This window comes from Aptenodytes patagonicus, chromosome 4, assembly GCF_965638725.1.
Source record: "Aptenodytes patagonicus chromosome 4, bAptPat1.pri.cur, whole genome shotgun sequence".
Taxonomy (NCBI): Eukaryota; Metazoa; Chordata; class Aves; order Sphenisciformes; family Spheniscidae; genus Aptenodytes; species Aptenodytes patagonicus.
The window spans coordinates 32,647,237-32,667,928 of record NC_134952.1 but is presented as its reverse complement, the minus strand read 5'-3'; the positions used below and the strand labels follow the sequence as shown (position 1 = coordinate 32,667,928).

At 37.4% G+C, this 20,692-nt stretch overlaps 1 protein-coding gene across 2 annotated transcripts in view; it reads left to right on the top strand.

Moving 5' to 3' along the window:
• The first annotated feature begins 1,760 nt into the window (after window positions 1–1,760).
• DLC1 (DLC1 Rho GTPase activating protein) overlaps window positions 1,761–20,692 on the top strand; it is a 247,831-nt gene continuing 228,899 nt past the window's right edge. For both annotated transcript variants that reach the window (XM_076336305.1, XM_076336306.1), the window contains exons 1-2: window positions 1,761–1,980; window positions 17,710–18,877. In XM_076336305.1, the coding sequence (XP_076192420.1) occupies window positions 17,822–18,877 (1,056 nt within the window). In that variant the 5' untranslated portion in view covers window positions 1,761–1,980; window positions 17,710–17,821. The remainder of the gene's footprint in view (window positions 1,981–17,709; window positions 18,878–20,692) is intronic.

The window sequence follows — 20,692 nt, the reverse complement described above, 5'->3', positions numbered from 1 at the left end:
GGCTCATGTATCAGCAGTTAGTAATTATGAAGGTTTCCTATCTCCTTTCAGAATAAATATCCTGTCCCGGTTGTGGCAGGCCTGCTGACCTGACTTTCTGGTCATTAAATGTCCAGGCACTATTTTGTGTAGCAAAAGTGTCTTACCTCTGCATCTCTATAGCTCCCTCTGAAGGTCAGCCAAAGATTCCAATCAATAACCTGAACAGTAACAGTAAAATCATTTACTCAGAGCAATAATTAATAAAGAGGTTTACACCGGCTGAAGGGGTCATCAGAAGGTAAATTATCTATGACCGACCCACCTGGGAAGACGATTAAACCTAACAACAATGCTTCTTTCTTTCTTTAAAGAAAAGGAAAAAAAGAGTTGGCTTCACCCTGTAGTCTGGAAATCATACATGGTCATTACCATTATGATTCACGCTGAATTAAATGAAATAAAAATTGAGTAAATTATTTCTCCTAAGTATGAGACCAATGACCAAAGATGTTTTTTGTGTGTGTTTATTAGTAGAATATGTTATATGAATAGCTAACATTTATTATTAATTGATACACTAATTAAAGCCATACTAGTCATTTCCATTAGCTTACCCTCAAAATTCTACAGAGCTGTCCGTCTGGTTTTAATCAAAACCAAATGGTAATCCAAGTTCTCAGGCTGGAACAGCTAAGAGGAAGTCATTCAGAGGAGGCAGAAGAAAGCAGAAAAGATAAACAGATGATATTCACTAAATTTGTATAGAGCAAAGGATGTAGATGCTGTGGGTTACTCTGGAGACGTGATTCAGGCACCCTGTCAAACTGGAACGAAGTAGTTACAAGTGTTTTATGTCAGCAAAATACTAATATGATCAAGATGGAGTCTGTCCTTTTGCTTTTGCAGAGCTGGATTTGTGTGACTCTGGAGGATTCTCAGAAGAGGTAAAGCAACATATACCGCTGCCTGCAATATGACTGTGTTTAAACTGTAGTGTTCATTTTCTCAGATCCAGCTTATTCTCTTGAGTAGGAACACAATTTTCGCATACGCGTGTAAACGGTATCTATCTAGCGGTGTGTATTTGCTTGTCAGAATAGCACTACACCCTTTGTAAATGTGATGTGTTAATTGAGTTTAGACTATGTTGTTCTCTGCCTGTTTCTCACTACCTGGTGCCAAAGATCAGGCATTTCGGAGATGTTCTCCTGTTGTTCTGGATAACTGTTATCTTTGCACGAACATTAGAGATGTATAAAATATTGTTTCAAAGGAAAAAAAAACAGGAGGGAGGGGTTTGAAAACAATTTTACATTATGTAACTGTAGGGCAGATCTTCCCGTTTGACAGAAACAGCCCAGCAGTGTATTAAGCTGAATGTCTTGAAATGCTCGGTCTTGTCGTCTTTTTCTTCCCCCCCCTCTCTGTGCGCTCTCCTCTCCCTGGCGCAGGCAGGCAGGCTCGCTCCCTGTCTCTCTCTCCCTCTCCCTCTCTCTCAAAGGCAGGAAATACTTTTCAGGCAATCTGGGCCTGGTTGTTGAGGCCCCTTTCACAAAACATCAGTCTGAATTTAGTAGACAGAAGTCACTGGGAAAAGCTTGACAAGCTCGTGCTTAGTTAAGGCTCCCTCCAGCTGCAGAGGGTGTTTTTGTTAGAATCACACATTGAGCAAAACTGCTTAGAATAGAGCAATGATCTCAGTAGCGAAATCTGAACTTTTATGCTAGCAGGAGCTAACTGGGACCGGGCTCTTTTGTTTGTTTGTTTGCTCCTTCTTTTTTTTTTTTTTTTTTCTTTTATTGACCAAAGATTTTAGGGAGGTCATGTCCGAACTCCAGATTCTCTTCGTCTAGGTAAGGCTGTCTTGGAATCTTTCTGTACTTTAAACTATCAAAAAAATAAAAAAAAGAAAGGAAAGAAAAGAAAAATCAGCAAAGAAACAAGCAGTATCCAGCACTGGAGCTTTCTGCGTTCAGGATCTCAGCGCTAAAACTGGAGGTAAAAAAAAAAGATAATCATTAAAAATGTACATTTAGTTGTAGCCTGTGCCAATTCTGTTTATCAAAATGTGCCAGATCTATAAAAAAATCTTGTGCATTTTTCTTCATCTTTTAAAAATATTCTTGATATGCTGAACTTTGTTTATTTGCAATCATATATAAATAGAGCTGCATGGTCTTGCTTGCATATTTTTTAATGGACATTAAATAGGAAAGCTAGACGTGTGAATGATTTCTTTTTTCACCTCATTTGCCAACAGGGAGGGCATTTAGGGCTATGTTTTTTCTCTCCCCCCACCTTCCCTTCCCTCCCCTCACCTCCAGCAGTAATGATGATGAGGAGTGTTTTAGGTAGATATATCCAGTTATACGTCTGCTCGGCTTGGTCTCTAGCCTTTTCTCAGTCCTAGATGAAATTTGTGGTATAACTGACAATGCAGTCTTAAACTCTAAATCTGACATTCCAAGGTTTATTTCTTGGCATTAGCTAAATTAGGTTATTTTTAGTAACCTATGATTAGATACGCAGTTTGGGGTGTGCTGTGCTACCATGTAGAAGAAGGAAAGCAAGATTCAGTAAATGTCAGCTGACTGTAATTTTTGGTGAAGGTGTATGAATTTACTCAATCTTTTTCTTAACCTAGTAAATGTGTAACTATTATAAATAACAAGAATCTGCTGTTAAGGCGTTTAGGGGGAAATTCAGGGTATTAACTTTAACTGATGTGTGAATGGAGCTGCTGCTCTTTTACGTAAAGGCGTGATTTAATTATTAAATTGTTATGGACATCAGAAGCATTTTTCATGGCAATCTATATAGTATCCTTTGTCTTCCTGATAATCTAAAAGGACAGTTGCTGCTTATAAGCAATATGAGAGATCCTTTCTTTCTTATGTGCATCATCAAGGCTCCATATAGTTGTTGGCCAGACTGGTAACTAAACAGGAGTCATCCTTTCACATATTTCAAGAAGTTTTTAACTGTGTTTTTTCAAAATGATTGGTGAGTAATGAAATGACTTTGTGGCGTGAAAGGACGTGAAGGACCAGTAAATACTTCAGAATGGGGTCAAATATCTCCTCTGCAATAGATTGAGAGTTGTAAACTTTATTGCCATTCGGGTGGAAGAAAGTTGTTCATGGTGGTCAGAAGTGGCTCTGGATTGTGAAGGGCATGGGTCTGAAGGGGACAGGGAACAGCTGGTAGGCAGGAAATTTTCCTGGGTATATCCTGGAGTGAATTTTAAAGTCACAATCACTCATTTGCTTATGGACAAACCTTCTCCAGTTCAGTGCTCTGAGCTGGGAGAGCTGTAGTAGATAGGTTGTGGGACTGAGAGGTTGAGAGGAATCTGAACAGCTGAATCTCTGTGTCACTCCCATGAAATTTGTACTGAAACTTTGATGTCTCAAGGGATTTAGCGTTAGTGGCTTTTACTGCACTGTATTCCCATACTTGCTCTTGCACGTATGCGTGTATGTACTTAGTATTAGCAAGTACTCTCGTTAAACAGAAGAGAAAATACCAAATAATAAAAATAATTATCCATATCAAGGGGCGCCTTCTTCTGCAGCACCGTCTTCTGGGTTTTAAACGATATAATGACCTCATCTGACCTCACTTGCAGATGAAAATACTTGACACCTGAGACAGTTGAACTATAGGGTAGACAACAGAATAGAACCCAGAAAGTATTTCCGCATTTAACTCCGAAGTTTCTTATGGACTATAAGAAAATGTAACACAGATAGCTGCCCACCTTTTTGATTTAGAAGGTTTATTTAAGAGTCCTCAAGACAAATGACTGTTCAACTCCTGGTTCTTCTTAATCTAACTTCTCTGTTATGCTATCCTGGTTTTGTTTTTTAAGATACTGTTGTTCAAGAAAAAGAATTCACAGAAAGTTTACTGTCTAAAAAAAACCTGAAAATTATTTTATAGATATATAGCAATAACAAACATGGAAAATGAACATCTAAAGTTTTTGACCTTGCTCTGTTCCTTCAGAAGTGTTAATGTTCTTAATTTGAAACAAGAAAATAGCCCAAGTAGTTATATCAGATGACTCCTTTGAAAAATTAAGCACATGAATTAATGTCTGCAGCCTTGAGAAAAATTAATGCAAGTGGTTACATTCATGTAAGAGGAATTATTCAAATAGCTTTCCTTCACCATAAATTTATGTGCCTGCAAATTTATTTTCTTTTGAACCTTGTACCTGTTGACCTCCATGTTAAATTCCATAATCAGAGCACTTGAACAAAGTTTGTATATTTGGGCCTAATTCATGAAGACCTCTGTAACACAAAGCAAAATGTATTCCCTCCCAAAAGGAGATTAAAAGTAAAGATAACAGCTTGGGTAGGCAGTTTTTGAATAGGCAAGATTTATAGTAATTTTTTTAAATTGCTGAGCTTAAAATCAATTTTTAAATTATTCTTTAGATGGTGGAACGATAGAAGGATGCCCATTTTGGCTTTTTCATAAGTCTCAAAAGTTAATTCATTTTTATTTTTTTAATTGTCAGAAGTGTTAAGCTGAATTTTATATTATATTTTTCTGTTGTTCTTAACATGAATTTTATTGCTGAAATGTATCTTCTTTGATATAAATCTTTCCTGAGGAGGGCAGTAGCAGAAGGAGGAAGAGAACTTATGAACAGTTTTCCCTTTTCTCAGAAAGGAGATATATTTTACAGTATTCTCCTTTTTTCTTTTAATCATCTGGTTCCATTTTCTGCTCTTTGTCTGGAGGAAAAATTAAAAGATGTTTTTTATGTTGGTTTTTATATTACTCCAAAAATGGAGTAACACGGGGTAACAGCAACTGAAATAGTATATCCGGAAAGGCTAGATCTTGATTTCCTTCCTAATAGGAAAGAGCCTTTGGAGGTCTCTGGTCCAACCCCTCACTCAAAGCAGGGCCGACTAGAGCAGGTTGCTCAGGGACTTGTTCACTTGAGTTTTAAATATCTCCAAAGATGGTGATCAGTATGAATACTTAGTAAGGACTTTAAGCTTACCTGTATACACAGGTGTATTTTTATATATATGTGTGTGTGTGTATATATGTATCTATACATGTACACATATGTATGTGTGTATATGTATAAAAAAATTATACCTCAAACCAAATTTATATAGAATTTTCACATGCAAATCCTATGTATATTAAGATTGTGAATATTATTTTTATGGAAATAATTACCAATATTGAATTTGAATCTGAATATGTTTTTGGGCTGCTGACTGCAGCCCATATTTCACCATTGATATTTGTTGATGCTTTTAGAAAATACTTATTTTAAGAACAGTCTGTTGGTAGAGAATTTCAAATCCACTATTACCATAATTGCTTGTTTCTCTTGAATGAGGAAAATCACTTATGTTGAAATTAAAAACGCCTGGAGTTTTATCTGTGGCATATTGTACATCAACCACTGAACACAAATACAGAGGTTTGCCTTAGGCTGTATGTATCTACATTAAAACCAATTTAACTCATACAATGTACTTTTTACTTCTAGCCTTCACTTCCCTCTAGGATCTTTTTCTTCCTCTGATTCGTGATATTTCCTGTTAGCTTTTTTTTATACCTTGTGTCAAAATCCAGTAGGTTTAGATTAAATGCCCTTGAACTTTAGGAAAGTTTATGAACAACTTCTGTTACCTCTGAATCTCTAGTGGTTCTTCCACCTTCTAGCTCACTCTTTATTAGCTCTAGGCATTCCAGGGTAGGTACCGTGTCTTATCGGTGAGAGTTTCATACAGTCTGCTGCACTAGATCTCAACCGTGACAAATACTCTTTAATGCTAGAATAAATAAATGTTCTAACTTGAACATCACTGTAAGTTCTGAGGAAAGTTTGTGTCATGATCCAAAATTTCGCTTTGGATAAGGGGGAGTCAGTGGTGAGATTCAAAAAGAAAATTTCATTAGACTAAGAAGTGAGGAAAATCTAGAGTGGTATGGAGGATTGTTGCAAAGCGTTGTTCTGCTAAGGGAGCTAAGAGAAAAGGGAAGAGGCAAGATGAACCAGTGAGAAATTTGCCTAGCCAAAGCAGCTGGGGTTACGCTGTTACAGCTGTATAACTGCAACTTATTAAAGAGCACCCAACAACCTTAATTTTGCATTATTAGCATCTTTGCTAAGACCGTCACAAAATATTAAGCTGTTTTCTTCTCCTCATGAATTTTCTCCTGCAAGACACAGACATGTAATGGGCGAGGAAGACTTGCTTTGGATTCACTGGTTCAGTCTGGAACATTTAACCCCCCACTTCTGAGCAGCCCTGAGAGGCTCAACGCACTGGAAGTTATACTGTTAGTTTCATTACACACTTTTTTGTCCACAGCTAAATGGTAGATAACCATTTTCATTTTGTTTGCATTGTTTACCTTTGGATAATGTTGTTTTATCACAGAGAGGTGGCAGGTCTCAATAATAATGTACTAAAATAAGTTTTTGCTGAAAGAATGGTCTCAAGGAGTTGTACCATCCACAGCAGAAGCTGGACTTCGAAGATTCCTTGTGCAGAGACAAATCTACATTTTAGTTCTGCTAAATACCTGTGCAGGAGATGTCAGTGCCTTCCTGGCAGCTTCCAAACCTTGAGTCACTGTCAGCTTAATTGGATATATAGCTAAAGATTTTTAAAAAGATTTTGTGTGTCGTGTGAGAATTGGTAGCTGGTAAAGAAAATAGACCTGAATTAGTTTTCAAATCAAGGAAAGATATTTTCATGAGTTCGAGTCACCTGTTTTCTTTTTCCTGTATGCATGTACTCAAAAACAGTAACTTCCATGGTTGGGTATGTCTTTCCAGGCAGGCTACAGATGCTGAATAGGAAAGTATCATCATAAAATCGGGAGACCAGCTGACGAGTTTGGAATTGAGGTATCTCTGGAAATTACTGAGGAGAAGGTCTGTTGGCTATGACTATAACAGTCATATTCACATTATGACTATTATAGAGGCAGAGAGAAAGGGGATAAAGAGGTGAGATACAAACACACTGTACACAAATCCTTTGAAAGACAAGCTTCCTGAATTCTGAAATAAGAATATTGTAATGAAAAATGGTCAATTGCAAGGGTTTGTTCTGATGCAGACATTTTTCCCCCCAATTTCACCAACCTGGAAAACAAATTAAATTTTTGCATTCCGTTCCTTCAAGGAAGTGGACTTAATTAGGCCCTCCAGTGCATTTACAAAACACTCAGTGTGCATTAGATGTTATTTCTCTCTCTAGTTTCAAAAAAATATCTGGTACAGCAGCCATTTTGATTAATTTTTGCTTTTTACATCTTCAGTTACATTCCAGAAATACTTGCTCAGTTTGCTCTCAGTACTTTTTTTACAGGGGCATTAAAATGGGGTTCTAAATGATACTGTTAATGGTTCATTCCCACTGAAAAGCACAGCCATCTCAGTAATTATTCTCTCTAGACTCTTGATGATAAAGTATTTTTCTTTATCGATGGGACAAAATAATTTTCAACTCTTTGTGTAAAAAGTATATGCATAATAATGTCAAAAAGACTTTTTAGTCCTGTCTACACCAGGAATGAAAACATGCCCCCTACTATTCAGTAAGTGGACTGGTTGCCAAAAGTCATTGTCCATAGTGCCTCAGATTTCATAGCTCATGGCTATAATGAGGACCAGCAACTTTTCTTTAAATGGAAACACTATACTAGAACCTTAAATCTAAAAGGTATCAGGAATACAATCTGGTTAATTTATATTGTTTTCAAAAGGATCTCCTGTAGCTAGAAAATTAGTTTTTCACTAGAGTTGGCTGGAAAATGGAATTTCTTCCATCCTGAAAAACAAATGAGGTTTGGGAAAAAATTGTCCTAATTCAGGACCAAAAGTAATAGCCACAGTTTTCTGGGTTGCCATGTCCTATGGGATGGTCTTTTCTTGTTTCATGCCTTCTTTTAAAGACACTTCTAGTTAAGGGAGAGGGGGAAAGGAGGTGTAAGGAATCTGTCAACCATGTTATTTTTTCTATTCTCTGGGGGTGGAGAGCAGAAACGATTTTGGGGGAGGATGGGAAGGGCGGTGAAATTTCTGTACAGAAGACCTCCATTTTGGAAAAGGAAAAAAAAATCCATTAGGGAAAGAAAAACCCGTGCAAAAAGAAGAGTCCAAACCTTTACACCTTAGATTACTTTTCTTCATTCCAAAGAAATAAGCAATTTATATTATGTTGAAATCAAGATGGTATAATATCTTTCAGACTACTAAATTTTGAAGACCAGCAGACTCACGGATCAGAATCAGGGCTCTGATTTTCTTCTTAAAAAATCTATGTTAGAAATGCTTTTTGGCTTAAAACATCTTCTCTTTCTAGTGGACAGTTATAAATTCAATGGCTGTTGTCACTCTGGAATGATGCTGTGGTGAAGGTGATGGATTATCATAACAGCTGATAAGAATTTAATGCCAATCATTAATATATTAAAATTCCATTAACAAAATTACAGTAAAGTAGTATAATTATACTATAAGCACTTGAAAAAATAGTATTTCTCTGTTTTATTGACTATTCATCAATGCCAAATAGTACAAAAATATAAAGTTGGGTATTTTAAATTGTCTTTTAAATTTTTTTTTATTTGATAATTAAATTGGGTGTAAATAATATAGATCTTAAGTAAGCCTAGATAACTGTGGATCAGTTTGGATCCTGTCATTTCCCCTTTCTCATCCTTGAGGAAGAGGCTCAGCTGATCTGGAAATGAACCAAATACAAATGCAACCAAGCTAAAACCCACTGTAATCACGTTGGCTACAAGTAAAAGCTCTTCTTTGTATGATGATGAGCACTGGTAATGCCGCTACTTTTTGAGGAGGAATAGAAAGTAAGGCAACTCCATGCTGGTTTATGTTTTCTAACAATAAATTAAGGCATATTGACAAAGTCTGGGCTCATATCTTAGGAGCCAATAATATTTTCACAAAACAAGCAAGACTTTGGATGTCTCTGAACAAACAACTTGCCAACTTAACTTTATAGTTTGGGGCATATAGTGTTTTGAGATCTTATAATACTACTGGACAGTATCACAATTTTTGTAACATGTTAAATGTCTTTTAAAGAAAGGATGTTAACAACCTTAACAGTATTACATGTTTTCACTGACAGTAAACTATAATGAGCATATCTGACATATGTCAGAATCTATAAAGGAGAAAAGAAAATAGCTTGCTAAAGGGATAATGAAACTGATCCCCACAGGAAAGAGGAAATCCTTATCAAGTCACAAAAATGACTTCAGGTACATGGCTTGATTAATGTCTTGTGTGGTTTTTCTTCTATCAGAAATCATGAACTTTTTTCAGTGTATAATTTATATTTACTGTACATTATAACTTCTATTTCTTTACATGCATAAGAAAAAAAATCTTATTTCTGTTTTAATATTTCTGCTTTCTATTTCTATTTTGGTCCTCTGCAAGTTCCTGTAGTGTGAGGCACAATGAATAAATGTTCTCCTTCTTTATGATACTGTTGATTTTTATATGGCTCTAAATCCTCTTTCCCAGGCAGGAAATCTTAGCCTATTTCATGGCTCCTCAGACAGAAGCTATACCATACTTTTCATTCTCTTTATTGTTTTTTGTTATACCTTTTCCTGCTCCATTTCTCTTTCTGAGATGAAATGACCATAACTGCATACAGATTTCAGTTCATAGCATAATTAGAACTTAGAAAACATTATTACGCCACTGTATGCTCTCTTTTGCCTACTGTGCTACATACTTTCTAATTTTTACTGAGACTGAAATTCAGTTCCAGATTACCAGCCACAGTGATTCTTACTTTTGAGTATTTTTCCTGATTAGTAATAGATATCATAGAGGCTTTTATTATGCATTTATAGTTAGAATATTTCTTTTTATAACTGCATACTGTTATATTTATTGACAGGGAATTTCATACGTATTTATCTCCTAGCTCTCTACTGCAATTGGGTCCCTCTATATCACTAACAAATTTTGTCATTTCACTGCTTTTCTCCTTCTGAATAACCTAAAAAGCACAGGTTCTAATAGCTGTTTTTGCAATCTATTAATAATCTCCCTCTTTATTAAAAAAAAATATATATATAGTCTCACTTTTGGTTTTTGTTTTCCTTTTTTTTTTAATTTCCATTCTTCAGATTTTCAGCCAATTTACTGCACATGGAGATCAGACATGCAAGTATACAGTTCAGGACCAAGTGTTCTTTATTTGATTTGATTTTGAAACCAGGTTTTGGTGCATCCCACCGTTGTGCACAGCACGCCAAGGCTGAGTGTGCAGGACAATTCCCTCTGTTCCTCCAGCCTTCTCATTGTGTGGAGATACCACCCATGAGGCTTAGTAAGGAGATGGGGATTCGTGGGCCAAAAATCCTTCTGCTTCCTCTTCCCTTTCATGATCAGAGAGAAAAAGATTGGAAAAAGAGTCTCTCTCTTACCCTAGAAAGGCTGTACTTCCCATACCCCTACTCCAAGCCCTGGTCAGGATCCCTTCTGGCTCCGTGCATTTCCCTCCTCAAGTGAAATCCATCACTGACTTCAAAGGCATTTGCCATTAGCTTGGAAGGACACCCCTCTTGCAGCTCCCTAGATTCCCCCCCTCTGCCTTGCAGGCACCATAATTGTCCCCTTTTGTTCCCATGTACAGAGAGAGTAACTTTGGATACCTTTCAGAGTTACAAGTTCAGTAATTTCTCATTCGAGTATTGTTATTCAATTCTACCAGTTGGTTACTGACCACTTTATTTTCTTGTCCTGAAACCTCTTCTAACTGACGTTTTAACACAAGTCAGTTACTCAGACTTATCTAAGGGTTCTTATCTGTTGCCGGTTTTTTTTTTGTTTGATCTACAGCTGGCTAGGAATTGGTGGTGCATTGCAACAGTCTATTTTTAAAATCCTATATTACAGGGTATGTGCTGGTAGGAATGTTTGTATGTTGTGTTTAGTTCATACCTCTGTAATAAACACTGATACCAAAGCCACACTGTCCAATGCAGTGCATCTTTCTGGTGCGTACTGAAGGCACAATGCAATAGCATTCCAATACCAGGGTTTGAGAGTGTTTCATAAGGGTTTTTTTAATATTGCCTATTATTTTAAAGTATTTTAGCAGAAAATGAGGACCAAGGATAATTCCCGAAAGCACTTTTTATTATGGTTCATATGGTAGAATGTCATATTCTCATGTTGCATAGAAGTATTTCAATTAAAAAAAAGAAACATAATTTTCTGTAAAATAAAATGGCTGTATTTTTTCCATAGCTGTTATTCATTCTCCTTCTTTTAGAAAACTTTTGTTATTGGCACTTGTTGTATTAGAGTATCACCAAAAATTTAGCCTATGGCTTTTAGTAATCCTAAATAATGTGATGTATCCTTCAGTTCTTATCCACCTAAGACTGTATTATAAAAACATTCAGAAACTCTCCCTATCTGTCTGGCTTTGTATGACCAGAGTATTAAGTCACTGAAAAATTTCCCTTCGGATAGTTATAGCTGAGTCAAACTTTTAGAAAAAATTTGTATTAATTATCTCACAGGTGACAGCAAATTCTGTTAAGAGACAAGCTATGATCCTAAATGTTATGTATCCAACATTGCTACTAGTAATATTTTCTCAGAATAAAAATCCATCAACAAACAAATCGGAAGGAAAGAGAGGGGTTAGGATTTTTATTTTTTGTCATTCACTTGACTTTTAATACTTTTTGTCTTGAAAGGCCTGCAGAATGAAGCAGAAGAGAAAAATTTTAGGTGAGCAGTGTCTAGTAAGCTGTACTGTCTCTATAGTTATATGTATCGCATTGATTTGAGTCCATTAAAAATAATTTTTAAAGCAGAACCATATATAAAATGTACCTGAGTCAGTTTTAACAGGACTTCCTTAGTTTTTCTTGAAAAATGGGAATATCAGATATGCATCGGATACTTTCCCAGAAGCCCCAACTCTTCTGTTGGAGCCAATGGGACTTGGGCTGTGGATTTCAGTCAAGTATTAATTACTTACCACCTTTCACTGTTACACAAAGACTGTGCTTCTATTTCTGTCCACCAACTCATGGCTGAAAACAAACAGTAAGAGATATCCTCAAAGAAAAGGACAACTACCGTGTGAAAAGACACTATTGGGCTATGTTTGTGTTTATCTGTACAAGAACCATCAACAGCTATATTACTGGCCTGTGTTCATATTTATAAGTGCATCACATGCATACACATGCAAACCTTACCATTAAAATTTATATGAAATATTTCAACTGTTTTATGATTTCATTCTGAAGATATATTTGTCTTAAAAGTACTATGTCTTTTCTGATTTTCAGAATAAAGTTGTAAATATTTTCAAAATAGTTATCAGTTCAAGCAGTTTTTAATATTTGATCCTACATGTTTATCTTTTATAGATGAAAGGAATTAGGGAAAATGCATCTGGTATTCACCAGATTAATACCCTACAACAAATAATCCTTATATTTCTATTCTAGGACATCAGGGTTTAGAATGGTCTGTACCTATGCACTACAAAGGCTGTTTATATAGAAACTGCAGACAAGGTGAGCCTCCACGTCAGTAAAATCCAAAGGGTGGTATATGTCCAGGAAATAAGAGAAGGAAGGATTGTAAATTCTAAAACAGGAGATATTTTAAAACAACTAGTAGAGCAAAGACCTAGAGGCTTATGGTTTATCTCAAATTATTTGTAAACAACATTCTGTCTCAGAGCTTGGTATGGAGTTACTGAAAGAGCTGAATGTAAGCCAGACCAGGAAGATGTGAGATGAGTTTATAGGAAACAGACCCTGTTCACTCAGACTTCCTTAAACAAAGTTTGCTGACTGAGGTCACAGACCAATGAAGATAAAATAATGATAACAAAATAAATATTTCTGCTTGATCTCCATTGCTTACGTATGCATGCTATGTAAAAAATGTAATGAAACAGTCTTTCATCTCTGTGTAAGTTCATAAGCTAATGCTTTGCCTTATTTTTTTGCAGAAAAGATTTGCATCCCATGTAAAGCATTAGCAAAAACTGAATTCCCCTGGCAGGACGGTAGGGGCTGGACTGCCTGGGCTGCACTCTCTGAAACTCTCCTGCCACTTATACTTAGTAAACTCTCCCGTGTTCTTTGCAACTTTCTCCCTTGCAAAGCCTTTCTATTTATTGCAACGTGGAGGAGGTCATGCGTGATGTAATGAATTGTCAGTATGGTGGATCTGGTGGGGCCAGCAGGGATGTCAGACCTGGGTCAGTGGCTGTCCTTGCCTTGGCCAGCCAGTGATGCCACCGACGTGTCCTCCTGCATGGCGGTGTCTTATTTGTGCCTGCTTTTGCCATAGCCATCTCATCCTAATGGCAATGTGGGGTGCACTGCTCCATCTCATGGTGTGGCTGCTGCTGCTGAATGGCTCTATGTTTCTCTCCTTACCCCTTTGTTCCACCCTGGGAAAACCAGGGTGGGTTCTGCTCCTGTGTCCTAGGAGGTTGAGGAAGGAAGTGGAAGACCAGAGAGCCCTAGTTGTGTGCCCCAGACACCTCACTCTTGTAACTGGGAGGTTTCCGTGTCCCATGCTGTGCCCCAGAAGGGGAGCTGGGTCTCTGACAGGTCTGGGTAGCACAGATACAGACAATCAAGCAAGTCTCCTTCCTCCCCTTTCCATTCTCACTCTAGCTCCAACTCCTAGGTCTTCCTGCTGCAGCTTGTGCAACTTTCACAGGGTGTCAGTCATAGGTATTGGGTCTGTTTTGTTTAAAGATACTTCTTGTATGCCGTCACATTTCCTTGAGGAGGGAAGCAAGAGAAGGTAAAATGCATCTTGAAAAATGCGCAGCACAGCCAAACCTGAATGGAATTTCATGAGATAAAGAAAGGACGCTTCTCTGTCTGAATTTCGAAAGCCTGCTAGAAACAGTTTAATTTGAGCTTCTCAGAAAAAGGTCACAGGAATCCTCCTTGAACAAAAATGTTAGACAATCTAATTATAGGAGAGCCTACCAGTTCATCTTACACATCACTCTGCTTTATCTGCTGCAAAGTAACTATCAATTCTGTGAGACTTGATACAAAACTTCCAAAAATAAACAAGCCCTATTTTTCATTTCCATTCTATTTTACAGTGAAAGGAGACAGGCAGTAAATTATTACAAAATCCATCTAAAATGACAACTTGTTTTGTAAACACCGTGAAGCATCACAGAGAGTGCTTGAAGGGGATTCTGCTCCAGCGTGATCGCCCACTGCTCACTTCTATTTCCTTTGGTCAAGAATTGCCTACTGAGTCAATATTGCCAATATTCCTTAAGTCACACCCAGGATCAAAAATTTTTGTCCAGGAGAAGTCTTTATCATTCATATTTTGTTTCAAACCTTATTCTCCAGAAAGTTAATGGTATTAAGCAGTACCAAACTTACTACTATTGAAAAGTAAAACCAAATATGAGTCTGAATTATGGGAGCAGCTGAGTGGACTGTATGATACTGGCAGATGCTTTGACCTGAAGAAAAGGTCTTTTCACTCTAGAAAACATTTCAACAGACTGCTAAGAGTTCATCTGCCTGTCCTAAAAATCTGGAAAAATCAGATATAAAGGTTTCTAGTTGTGGGATGATAGTGATGGAAATGGAGAAAGAGCGATGCTTCTTCCCTTGGTGAACAGTACAAAAGGACTTGAGAAGGGCATTTCTCAGAGGGCAAAAGATGCTGCATGTCAAGAAAAAAGTGAGCAGCAATAGCAGAAAAGCAGTGATCGAGGCAGGAGTCCTTTCTTCTGCAAAGTGGCAGTGCACTTTGGCAGAAAAAGGAGCACAGTTATGAATCTCATTCAGAGGTCTGGAGTAGTGAATCCTCCAAAGCACAGCTTATGTGCCTGCGTGTGAGTGGAAAGGAAATAAGTTATTCTGAATACAGAGGTAGAAGAGAGAAAAAAGTTCCTTGTTGGCCCATAACTGTCAAGCATTTATAGCAGGAAAATAATTTCTAAGCTGAATTGTGGCAGATAATGCAGACTCTGAGGAGTGGAGGCACAGCTGAAGAAAAGTAAGCTTCCACCAAACTATGGGCTCCTCCATGTGCCATGGGAATGAGGGGATTTCAGGGATTGCTAGCTGAAGCTGCCTGGAGAGGGGGTGTATGTAAGGTAAATTTTTCATACTCAGTGCTAACGTAAGCTCATATTTTAGAGAACAATGAAAGTGCCCTTGTCATATATTTATTTGTCTTGCATTTCAAGCAAAGTATTTGATATTTTCCTGTTTAATCATTTTTTCTGCAGTCTATGAGGCAGCCAAAACTAGTGATAGTGCAAGTAAAACAGAAGGGTTCCTAAAGTAAAATTTATTTGTTTTTCATCCCCCATGAAATATAACTCTCCACATCCAAAAAATGAAAAACAGTAAGGGATCTGTTCTCCTCTTTCTGCACACGTGTAACTCCATTTAGCAGCAGCAAGATTAACACACACCCATTAACTATTTGAATGCCTGCCTTCTGCACATTAAAAGCAGCCTAAATCTTAGGTAGATGGATGGATGCATGTACGTCATCAGGAAGTTGCAATTTTTAGCTTTTTACACTTAATATTACTGGTGCCTTGTCTTGATTTTTGTCAGAAACTCCCCTATATATGGCCGTAGCAACCGTGTTTAATTTTCTGTAAAGTAGATGGAGCTACTGTTCTAGTAGGGGAAGAGAGAGGGAAGCTACAAAGGAGTTGCACCCAGGTGCAACTCCAAGCAGTGCTAATGGAGGGCAGCAGAAATCATAGAGCCCCTTTTAGTAAACCTGCCCCTTTTCAGAGGTCAAAACAAAACACAGTAGTGTTGTAAAACTAATTTAATTGCTTCTGAAGAGTTTTAGGGTCCATCAGGAAAAGGTGCAGCGAAGTTAAAAGTATCATCATTATTGATTTGCACCCTGTGGTAATTTTGGGCCACAGACACTTAGAAATAATCGGAGAATAAAAATATGAAATTAAGTCAGAATAAGAATGTAAATGCACTGGAAATTTATACAATAATTTGACTTTACATTTTATTATTTAAGCTTGCTCTCATATTCAACCAGGAAAGAAAAGAGAATCTTAAAATTGTATTAATTTCTTACTACCGAATTTTGCCTCTGAAAACAGATAATTTTTTTTGGCCTGGCTTTGTGTGTTATTTTCCGTTTTCCTCAGCCTCCCACACGCTAATGACTTGTGCATGGAATTCTCTTACCCTATGAATATATTTTCTTTTTAAGCACAGTCTCCACAGAGGTGGAAAATGTGAATGTGAAATGAAGCTTGCCATCGCCAAAGAAGGTTAAAGATCTAGGAGCATGTACAACTCTATCCTGAAAGTCAGTTTGTCAAGATATAATTTACAGAGGTTCAGTTGCACAGGCATAATTCTGCATTTCTTTCAAGATGAATACTTTTATACCTTCAGGCATGTGATTTGTCAAGGCAGCTTTGTGGCCTGGTGGGCAATCAGAATTTGCCTTAGTGGACTGAAATGACCCAGAACAAACTCAGTACTTAATCTTCTTTATTGCTGAAATCAATAAGCAGATCCATGCTAAGTGCTGACAGTTCTTATGTAGGGAGTGAAAAGTAGAGGCATCTGCTCCTTGAACCTCTAATGTTTTACGGGCCAGAAGTTTTGTTTTGTTATTTGACAAAGAACTTGTTAATTTTGTTTCATAATGCATAAATTAATATGAGGTATTTTCTTTGTGCTAATTCGTACATGCAAAGTCACAAGATTAATGTATCTCAAATGCCATCATTCCGAAGGCCCGATACAGCAGTCAGTGAAAAATACCCACCTAGATAATTGAGCGGGGACAGTGGGCTGTGGCAGAGCCCGACAGTCCAGGTGAGAGGCACAGTTAGGGCTGACCACATCGGCTCACAAGCTAGCCTTCTGGAAAGCCCCATCCTAAATAAGGGTTTCCTCCCTTCCTTACAATAGTAGAGCCCGAATACATTTACCAAAGTTTTTTTCTCAGGTTTTATAATGTATTTAAGGTAAGGAATATGCCAAAACCTTAAATCAGTTTTCCTAGGGTTGTATTTTTTATTACCACACAAAAGCTGATTTCCCATGCAGCTTCATGTCACACTTGTAATTACAACTTGTCCTGAAGAGAGTGAAATAATAATAATAAAAATGAGAGCCACTGAATGGGCCAAAGCTACTTATAAGACGAGTGGTTTATAACTTTGGTAAATTCAGAATAACCCTCAAGTTCTGCTCTACCTCTTTGGGAAACAGCCAAAATTTTGCACTCCACGGGTATCTCTGGATGATAATGAAATACAAAATAACTTTGTGTGCAAAGCAATCATGAGACATAATGCCATTTATACCTATGGAAATTAATATCCTATGACAGACGTAGTGAAGAGAGACTTATTGTCAAAATTTGGCTCCAGAGCTACTTGCCTGTCCATGTGCCTGTTTATACCATTTTTGTTTACTTGATATTGGAGAGTAATCAGAAAAAAAGTTATACTGAATTATGGGTGCTGTCAAGTTTTGTATGAAAAGTACTAAAACTTTAAACAAAACAGTCTTCTAAATTCCTGTCCTCCTGGTCCCGCAGTCTTATCTTGCTTTTACACTTTTGTTTAAACTGTTCTTTCCCTTTCTTTTTTTTTATTTGGAGTTGATTCAGTAACCCGGTATTTTTTTTATTTCTTGCAGATGTTAAAATGATGAAACCCTCTCTCCCTTTGGAGCAGTGCACAGCAGCCATGACATCTCCTCTGGTCCTCCATGGAAGGTACATTGCAGCCTGCTGCTGAACTGTTATGACATGTCTCTAGCAACCAGAAAGAAAAGCTGGGAAGAGCATGTGACCCAGTGGATGGGATTGGCTTTGGAGTCTGTGGAGTATAATACAGCATGTCGTCACGGACTTGTAGCTGATAACTTGCAGACAAGTATGGAAAAAGATGAGGTTTTGAGCGTGGACCGGAAAGAAAAATGTGCTTCGTTTCCAGAGTGCTGTTATAGTGGAGAGCTGATTGGCTTCCCTGCAAAGCAGCTGGGAAATGTTTCAAAGGAGGTGGATGAAAATGATAACCATGAGGATGAGGAACATTTTCTGGAGGCCAGCACAGAAACTCTAGTCCATGTGTCTGATGACGATGATGACTATTCAGCATTCAACCTGGATAGTGTAAATTACCACATCACTGCTGTAGGAAGGGAACCAAAAGACGAAGAGAAGAATTTAAATGGAGCAGGCTCCTTAACACAGATGGTACCAATAACAGAGAGTAACAAGGCAACTGAAGCATCTGGAATAATTGGAGATATAAGTAAGGAACCCGGCTGTGACACAGTTCCTAAAGAGGAGATGGAAGAAGACAACATTTGTGGCAGTATTGGCCAAAGCCTGGAGCTTTGTAATTATGAAGGCTTATATGAAGTAGTAGATGTAGAGAAAGAAAATCTTTCTAATTTTCCAAATGTGAAAGAAATTATTATGCCTGGGAAGCAGCTGCTTCATACCGCTGTAATTGCACAACAGCGCCGGAAATCTGATGCTTTTAAAGATGGGCTTGGAAAGTCTGAGTGTAATGTGGTAGAGAGTGGGATTTCTTCTGAATCATGCACCAGCAGTGACAGACAACTATGTTCAACAGTGGAATCCAGCGACTGCCTTATGCAATCTTCTCCTAGCTCTCTCATCCCGGCAGTGGAGAATGGTCTGGATGAAAGTGGTTTCACAGAACCTCAAGTGGCCCCTGAAAACAAATGCCTTTCAAATGTCAGTTCAGCAGAAGACATTCAGTGTTTACATGTAAGGGATCATTTGACCACACAAGAATATTCAGACAGTCAAGTGAAACTGCGCAAAAGAAAGGTAGGATGCTCATAAACTGCAGAGATTTTTTCTAATGTTTTCCCCAAATTTCTTATGAAGATGATTCCATGACTAAGTGATTGAAGATAAAATGTATTTTTCAGCCTTGTTTCAATAACTTGTCAGATTTTTCTTCAAATGTTTTTGAGAATAATGTGTCTATACAGCAGCCAAGTTTCATGAGCTGTTTTTAAGGTCTGAAAATGGCTGCACTGTGAATTTGGAAGGTGTCTTATATTCACTTTATATTTTATATATATATAAAATTTTATATACTTTACATATGTTGTTCAAGGCTAAATGAATAACCATCTTCTACGAGTTTGGTTTTATTTTTGGTTTTCTGCTGCTATCAGGTATCATTAGCCCTCTTAGAAAACTGATTGTGTCTAGAGGTTTGGAAGCCTTATTGAAAAAAGAGAACAGGGAAAAAGTGCAACAAAACTTTCAAAGGGAAAAAAGGAGTGGAAACATTTTGCAGTAGTTCTTTGGTTTTCAGCTCAGCCCCATGAGCTTATGTTCTTGCAAAAAGAAGTATTGCTGAGTTTGAAACAATGTTTTGTAATTTTAAAGCAACCAGAGAGTTTCACTGTCTACACAGAGTAAGGAAGAGTATCATTACCAAACTTTAATGGACAGATTCCCTGGCAATAAAACACCCATTGGCTTTCATGGGAGGAGATGTGCTGGCTGTAGCACTACAGAATTCATCTTAAAGTCTGGTTTTCCCAGCTATGCTGCTTATTCTTGCTAATAACCAATTTGTAATTGTTTACTTGTTTCTCTGCCTTTTTTCATTTGACATCATCCAGCTTCTTTTGTTTATTTTTTTAAACCTGGTTTCTATTAATTTTGTGGGTTTTTTTTTTCTATCGGCTGTAGTGCCTCAGTAGCTGTTTCACTAAAGCATAAATTCACATATCTAAAGTACTGTATGCCAACACAGCATCCTAAGCTGCTGGCCATTGCTTCCTTGTGTAAACCCTTTGTTAATATTAACACTCAACCAATACGGTTGGAAGCTGTATGTAACTTTTGCAAAAGGCTTCAGAAGCCCTCAAAGCCATTCTTCCTTTGGTAGTTCATGCAATCACAGTTAACATGGTAATTGTTCAACTGATCTTTCAGTAAGTATGGCTTTGAGTTACAATTAAGAAACAGAAACCTGACTAGCAGTACCAGAAATGCTAAACTTACCCATCTGTAGAAAACAGTTCAAGATTAAAACAAAAAAATTAACCAAATTAACATCATAGATCTGAAGGAGTGACCTTGTACCACTTTGGGTTAAAGAAGTTCTTACCAACAACTGTAAAATGTTTGGCAAAAGGCAAAACAAATTATCTGCTGTTGCTTCTGGTATTATTTATCTCTAAGTTCACAGAACACTTCTACAGACAATGTTCCTGTGTGCAGGATTTTATCACTTATCTCTAATCATACACTGTTTTACAAAAGCATGTCTGTGTTGGTAATAATCTGTAATGAAAAATGTGCCTATGTTTACAAACTTTCCCTGAAAGCTACTTTTGTAATTTTAACAAACATTAGAAAAACAACAGACTTGAAACTGAATCCATCCATAAAAGTAAAGTATTTGCTTTGCAGTGACAGGAAGACTTAAGGGATTGGGAATGGTATATAAAACCTTTTCTCTCAAGGTCAGCAGTTCAAACAGTGCGGTTAAGGCCTAAAACACACCACTGCCTGATTAATGCTCAGTGTCAATTATAGTTGCACATAAATATGTGCTCATAGAGGTCAGAATATGGGAAAAGGCACATGGAGACGAATTGCTAAAGGTATTTGGGCACC